Source organism: Vespa velutina, chromosome 7 (assembly GCF_912470025.1).
Source record: "Vespa velutina chromosome 7, iVesVel2.1, whole genome shotgun sequence".
Taxonomy (NCBI): domain Eukaryota; kingdom Metazoa; phylum Arthropoda; class Insecta; order Hymenoptera; family Vespidae; genus Vespa; species Vespa velutina.
Genome location: NC_062194.1, coordinates 2,375,331 through 2,382,830, shown reverse-complemented (window position 1 = coordinate 2,382,830; position 7,500 = coordinate 2,375,331). Strand labels below are relative to the sequence as shown.

General features: G+C 29.7%; 1 protein-coding gene across 6 annotated transcripts in view; it reads left to right on the top strand.

Annotated features, from left to right (window-relative positions):
* Window positions 1-6,792, top strand: part of LOC124950778 (serine/threonine-protein phosphatase 2B catalytic subunit 2-like) — a 53,627-nt gene extending 46,835 nt beyond the window's left edge. For 2 of the 6 annotated variants that reach the window (XM_047498051.1, XM_047498050.1), the window contains exons 8-11: window positions 4,901-4,985; window positions 5,133-5,230; window positions 5,699-5,914; window positions 6,655-6,792. In XM_047498051.1, coding sequence (XP_047354007.1) covers window positions 4,901-4,985; window positions 5,133-5,230; window positions 5,699-5,892 — 377 coding nt within the window. In that variant the 3' untranslated portion in view covers window positions 5,893-5,914; window positions 6,655-6,792. The remainder of the gene's footprint in view (window positions 1-4,900; window positions 4,986-5,132; window positions 5,231-5,698; window positions 5,915-6,654) is intronic. The other 4 variants (XM_047498049.1, XM_047498048.1, XM_047498047.1 and 1 more) reach the window with 2 other exon arrangements.
* Window positions 6,793-7,500: the final 708 nt, after the last annotated feature.

Below are 7,500 nucleotides of genomic sequence, written 5' to 3'. Positions count from 1 at the left end.
TTGATCATTTTTCGAATTTTTTCCTTTTTTCTCTCCTTCTTTTCTATTTTCTATTTTTCCTTTTTTTCTTCTCGAATCGTCCCCGACGATTTTCTCTCTTTTTTTTTTTTTTTTACTCTTTTTTTTTTTTTCTTTTTCTTGTTTTTTATCGGACAGGAATACAGATAAACGATACAACGGGACAATTTTTGAATTCGACGTGTGCCGAGTGTTATTTTTTTTTCATTTTTATATATATATACTTTTCTACGAAAATCACGTCTTCAAAATATAACTTTCTAGAAATTCGATAGTAATCGATGATAATGAATGATTATAAGATAATATTATTTTTCTTAGTTTCTTCCTTTTTGTTTCTTCTTTTTTTTTTTGTAATTTTCATCCTCGAATCACATAAAATACGTTTGTAAATTTGTCAACAATAATATCGATAATACACATGATATAGAATTGTGATCGGCAATGAATTATTTTTAATTTCTTTCTATTTTCTTCTTCGTCTTTGTTTACCCCTTCGTTTGTGTACCCCTCTCTCTTCCTTCCTCCTTCCCACGCTCTCTCTCCCTCTCTCTCTCTCTCTCTCTCTCTCTCTTTCTATTTCACTCTCTCTCTCTCTTTCTCTCTCTCCTTTTTCGTCTTTCGTAAAAATCGACCAATCAAATTGCCATTCGGTTCACGTGATTACGATAGTCCTCCACGATTCGATGACAGGGTTAACGAATAGGAATAAATCCTAACACCCAATGGTTCTTCGGTATTACTTTTAATGAGTAAACGAGAGATCGTTTAAAACAATCGACGATAAACAACAACAACAACGACAAAGAATGGATCGAAACGTTCTTAATAAAAAGAAAAAGAAAAAAAAAAAAAAAAAAGTAGAACAAAAAAAGGAATAAAAATGAATAGAAGAATAAAAAAAGAATTGAGGGATGGGTGGTGGTGTTCGGGAGGGGGAGGGAGGGAGGGATGGTACGCGGAAGAAGTGACGCGTCATAGACTTGTTCGAATGACTATTATTATTATGATTATTATTATTATTATTATTATTATGGTTATTATTATGATTATTATGATTATTATGATTATTATTATTATTATTATTATTATTATTATTATTATTATTATTGTTATTGTTATTGTTATTGTTATTGTTATTATGGCATAATCGTTTGTTCGTATTTATTCTGAAGAATCGAAGGATTTATGGTATTCGAATAACGCTTTAAATATAATCCGCCATTGGGTATAAGATACCTTCCTATTGGATATGCGAAACGGTAACACGAGACGAGGCATCGGCGAATCTAATTCATATAGACGTCGCAATATAATTATTATTCGTTTTGTAGAGGATTACGTTCAGGAAAATTTAAAAATGCGTTACGTCGCCTGTCAATTTGTGTGAATTAAGTAAAGCGACAAATCGAATTACAAAGGTACAACGAGATCGTGTGTTCTTTTTTTTTTTTTTCTTTTTCTATTTCTTCTTTCAATTTTTTCTTTTTCTTTTCTTTTCTTTTCTCTTCTTCTTTCTTTCTCTTTTTTTCTTTTTTGCGAGCCAATCAAAAAAACGAATGAAAAAGAAAAATTATTAATTTTTCCGTATAAACAACAAAGTCTGCATATTTTTAACGAGCATCCTTGGATCTACTTTTTCTTCTTTGCTGTTTTTTCTTTTTTTCTTTTTCATTTTTTCTATTCTTTCTTTCTAAGGAACGAATAAAGCTAACGATATCAAAGATGAATTCATCATTTTGAAACGACGAGATTTTTATTAAATATATTCAAAAAAAAATATTTTTTTTCTTGTTATGGATATATATATTTATATATACTTTTTCTTTTTACATATGTACGTTTTTATTTTCTTTCAATTTTTATCTCTCTATATATACATACATATATCACGTAGCTTTGAATAAATATAAATTAATTCTGATACAAAATCTGATATATGTAATATCAATGTAAGAATAATATTATCAATAACCGATAATCGATCTTAGTATACGATTCTTATCTAAACAGGCGACGTACGTATGATATATTTGAAACACATAGGTCTGACGATATCTTCTTTAGGAGATCCTGGATTTAAATTGATTAAACGTCGTTAAAAAAGAAAAAAAAAAAAAAAAAAAAAAAAAAAAAAAAGAAAGAGAAAGAAAAACAAATGAAAAAATATATATTGATTTAATTCTCCAGGAGATTACGTTGGACCTTTGTTTCGAAAAACTCGGTGCCAAACCACGATGAATGTTAGCCCGATAGAGAATACTGTTGCTGTGGTGTGCTTCCAATAAATTATTATTATTATTAGTATTATTATTATTATTAATTAATAATTATTAATTAATAATTATTAATTAATACGATTGGAAATGACGCAAGTTTCGTAACATTTTCCATCGTTTTTTGTTGTCTCGATGCAAATAAAAAAAAAAAAAGAAAAGAAAAGAAAAGAAGAAAAGAAAACAAAAGAAAGAAAAAAATCAGAGATGGAAAATAAATTAAAATAAAAGTATATATAAAAAAAGGAAGAAAAAATTCCACCACTGCGGCTAGTATATAATGTATTCAGAGTACGTACGTATGTACATACATATTTAAGTTGACACATAAGTGTATAGAGAGCAAAGGCCTGATATCTGTTTGTATGAGTAAGTAGTGACCGTACGTCGTTTTCTATGTGCCGCATTTCTCTCCTTCTGTTTATTCATTTTCTTTTTTCTTTCCCCCAGTTTTTTTTTTTTCTTTTTTTTTTTTTTTTTTTTTTACTCCAATCCTCTATCGCGTTTGTTATTTATTATGATTATTATTATTATTATCATTATTTATATAAAATATTAGAGAGAAAAAAATTGAAGGGGGTTCGTCGAACGAAATCGAACTACAAAAAAAAAAAAAAAAAGAAAAGAAAGAAAAAAAGTAGTTGACAGAGTACCCCGTAAACGAACTTTCCTAAAAAAGAAAAAAAAAAAAGAAAAAGAAAAAGAAAAAGAAATAAAAATAAAAAACGATAGAGAAAAAAGACACTAGAAATTAGAAGTAAAAAAGAAAAGAATAAAACGAGTCATTAGTATTAGGATATTATAAAAGTTAGCGAGATTGTTAACGATTATATTATATATATATATTTTTTTTTTTTTTCCTTTTTTTCTCTTCCTTCCTTTTTTTTTTTTTTTTTTTTGTCTAAGCCGTTTCGTCTTTCGTCTCGAGTCCGATACTTCGCGATTATAGATTATATACATATATATACATATATATATATATATATATATATATATATATATAAAAGTAATTTTAAGAGAACGACAGAGAACTATGAAATTAATTACGACCGATGGAAGTGGTCGAATAAAGAAAGATATCCCACTGCCGCATATCTTTAGTGGCCGCACGGTGCGTACGTTTTCGTGCTTATCCAGCATGCGCATGTTTATTTATTTTTATGCATTTCTTTGTATATATATATATATATATATATATATATATATATATAAATGCTGATCTATTGTGTATACATACATACACACACACATATATATATATATATATGTATGTATGTATGTATGTATATGTCCTACGCATATATGTACATTCGTTTATGATATATATTACATATATTTATACGCACAATTTTTTCGCATAGCTTCGCTTGCTTGCATCGTAGAAATTATTTTCGAAAGGAACGTTCGTAAATTTAACGCGATTAATCAATGATTATTAACCCCATTTATAATCGATGATTTATCGTTTCTCATTGAAAACTTTCGTAGAAGAAAAGGAGAAATGAAAAGAACAAAAGAAAAGAATTTTTTTTTTTTCTTCCTTTTTTTTTACTAAATTCATTTACAAATTAAACTACGTCGTATTGAATATTTTTTGTTTTTTTTTTGTTTTGTTTTTTCTTTTTTTGTTCCTTTTTCTTAATTCTGCAATCACCACATGCGCATTTAAGGGCGAATAAATAATATCGGTACGAGTTATTTAAAAAAAAAATAAATAAATAAAAAAAAGGGGAAATAATAATAAAATAATAATGCAAAATGTATTTTACGAACGTTGCAATTAGAATATTAAGAATGTGTTTAGATTAGATTTCTTTTATCAAGCTATAGAAAGAAACACATATATATATATATATACATATATATATATATATATGTGTGTGTATGTACGTATGTATATAGTCGTATTTTTTACTCAAGAGCTTATATGTACATTTTTATTATATACATATATATATATATATATATATATATATATATATTAATATATATATATATATATATATATATATTTATATATATATATCCTTAAACGCAACTAATATGCACTCGCTCGTCGCGTGCACCGAGTTTTTGGCTTGAACGTTGTTTGCCGTAACTCGACTATAATGAGAGTGACAATCTAATGAAACATTAATTAAACAATAATAATGAAATGATATAGTTGTACGATTTATAAAAAGAAAAATTAATAAGTTCCTGCGTGTATTATTCGCAGGAAGGAGTAACCGCGAGACGACTATTTCACGAAAACATATTACGAAAAAATAAAATAAAAAAAAAAAAAAAAAAGAAATAAGAGAAAAAAAATCAAAGAAAAGAACAATACAAATGTGATTTTTCTAATCGTTTCGTTTAGGAATAAAAAAAAATAATTGAGGACAAAAGAAAAATAAAAAAAAGGAAAACAATATTTTTTTTCGTAAGTACGTTCGTTGTTTTCGTGTAATCGACGATCGCCGGAACAATCTCTCTTTTTATTTTTCCTTTTTTTTTCTTTTTTTTTTTCTTTTTTTTTTCTTTTTTTTTTTCTTTTTCCTTCTCATACAAATTTTTATTTTATTTTATTAAGGCTTCTTTAAAACGACATCATCTCAATTTTATAGGTGCAGCAGCAAATCTACGCAAGGAGGTTATAAGAAACAAGATCAGAGCCATCGGCAAAATGGCGCGTGTTTTCTCCGTCCTAAGGTTTGTAGTAATAATCCTCTTTTGGGATATTTTATGTTGCTAATATGCATAGATAAAATTTATGAATAAAATGCGGGTAAAAGAGAGAAAAATGAAGGAATAAAATAACAAAAGAAAATAAAAAAATAAATGATTCTCTACTTTCAGGGAGGAGAGCGAAAGCGTGCTGCAATTGAAAGGTCTCACACCTACCGGAGCCTTACCACTTGGCGCGTTATCTGGTGGAAAGACGTCCTTGAAAAATGGTAATTAAAAGTTTTCTCACGACTCACCTATCTTATTTAATTATTACATTATTTTTATCAAATATCTTATTATCTATATATAATGTAATCCTCCATGTTACACACGTATTTCAGACCGACCATCCTCGTTGAATTGCTTTCTAAAACTTTATCAATTTTTATTTATATAAACAAATCGACACGTGCTCGCGCATCTTAACGACAATGAAAATTTACAAAGAATTCCAATGGAAACTAATATCTAAGATCATATTCTCTATATTAATTAATGTAATTAAAAAAAAAAAAAAAAAAAAAAAAAAAAAAAGTTTTGCCAAGCAATAAATTGTTCGAAAGAACGAATGAACGGATGAAAAAGAAAAAGAAATAAAAACAAAAGATAAAAAAATTCGCAAAAGAAATATATTGTCAATTTTTGTTATGATCGTCCTTCTGTTTTTTCTTTTTTTTTTCTTTTTTATTTCTTAGCTCTCCAAGGGTTCTCACCGAATCACAAGATCACTTCATTCGCTGAAGCGAAGGGTTTAGATGCCATAAACGAGAGGATGCCACCGAGAAAGGACGCCCCACCAACGCCCGTGAACGAGGAAAAGCCGGTGATAAAGCCGTCGACTCCTGTTGGAGACAAGCGAGACCACAGCACACCGCAACCGCAATCGTGAGCCTCACACACGTCCAATCAAGGTACGTGCGCGTCTTCTCGCGTCTACCTTTAAAAAAGAAAAAAAGAAAAAAGAAAAAGAAAACAAAGAAAAAAAATCGATACGACCTATCCAAGACACATATAGAGTCGCCACCACTTACGCTGTTCCTTTTTCTAAAGTTCTGTTTTGTTCTTTTATCTAGTGACGCTTTTATTTATTTATTTATTTTTTTTTTTCTTCCTTCGATGCGATTATAACGCTACACAAAAGAAATACTGCGGACGATCTAGGCAAGATTTAATTGAAAGAAAGAAAAAAAAAAGAAATAGAAAAACTAAAAACAAGATTGCTTTACTTAAACTATAAAAAAAAAAATATATATATATATATATATATATATATATATATATAAAAGTAGCCAAATTGTACATTGAATCTCCATTTCATAAAATAAATCTATGTATTTATTCGCATAAATTCTAAGCGATAAAGTACCGATCATGATCGTTCGATATAAAATAACGAATAGAAATAAAAATAAAAATAAAAATAAAAATAAAAATAAAAATAAAAATAAAAAAGAATACCTCCTTCCAAATCTCCTTCGATATAATCAATTTCTCAAATTTTTCTTTCACTCGCAAAGTTTCCTTACAAAATCGAAAAATATAAAACAAAGCGTTTTAATAATTATTATCCCCCATCGAAAGAACAACGAACAAATTTGACTTTTTATATATACACTCACATATACATTTTTTTCTCGTTATATTTTTTTAGACGGCGAGGATGGGCCTTAAGTCCCAAATGCTGTCATCGCCACCGCCGCCACCATCACCGCCACCACCGCCACTACCATCACCACTACCTCCACTACCACCGCCACCACCACCACTACTACTACCACTACTACTACCACCACCGTCACCACCACCACTACAACCACCACATAAGATACAAAACATTACTTGTCCAACACGGCTGTTATCACAGTTGCGCCAAATTCATCGAGCGCAGAAGTCGTCGTCACAGACGCAAGAAGGAAAAGGAAGTGGAGGAGGTGGAGGAGGAAGAGGTAGAGGAGGAAGAAGAGAAGGAAGAGGAGGAGGAGGAGGAGGAGGAGGAAGAGGAGGAGGAGGAGGAGGAGGTTGAACAAGTTCGAAAATAAGGAGAGAAAATGGTGAAGAAGGGGAATCATCGTCGTCATCGTTGTCGTCGTCATCGTCGTCATTATTCGTCGTCATTGTCGTCATATGACAAAGAAAGGAAACCAAATAGAAGAATAAAGAAACAAGAACAAGAAAAAGAAGAAGCAAAAAAAAAAGAGAAAGAAGAAAAATGATGAAAAAGAGAAGGAAGAGAAAGTGTTTCGAGAGTAGAAAAAAAAAAAAAAGCCTCCTCCCCCCCTTTTTACCCCGAGGATATTATACGAATAAAAGAAACTCTCGCGTTTAACGGAAAAGAATCCTCGACTTGTATCGCGATAAAAATGGCGCGTGCACGACGTCTTCGATCTCCTTTTCTCTTCATTATCTTTACATCGATGTATATCTTCTAACTATCTATTTAACTATTTCTATTTCTCTTTCTCTCCCCCCTCTCTTTCTCTCCCTCTCTCTCTCTCTC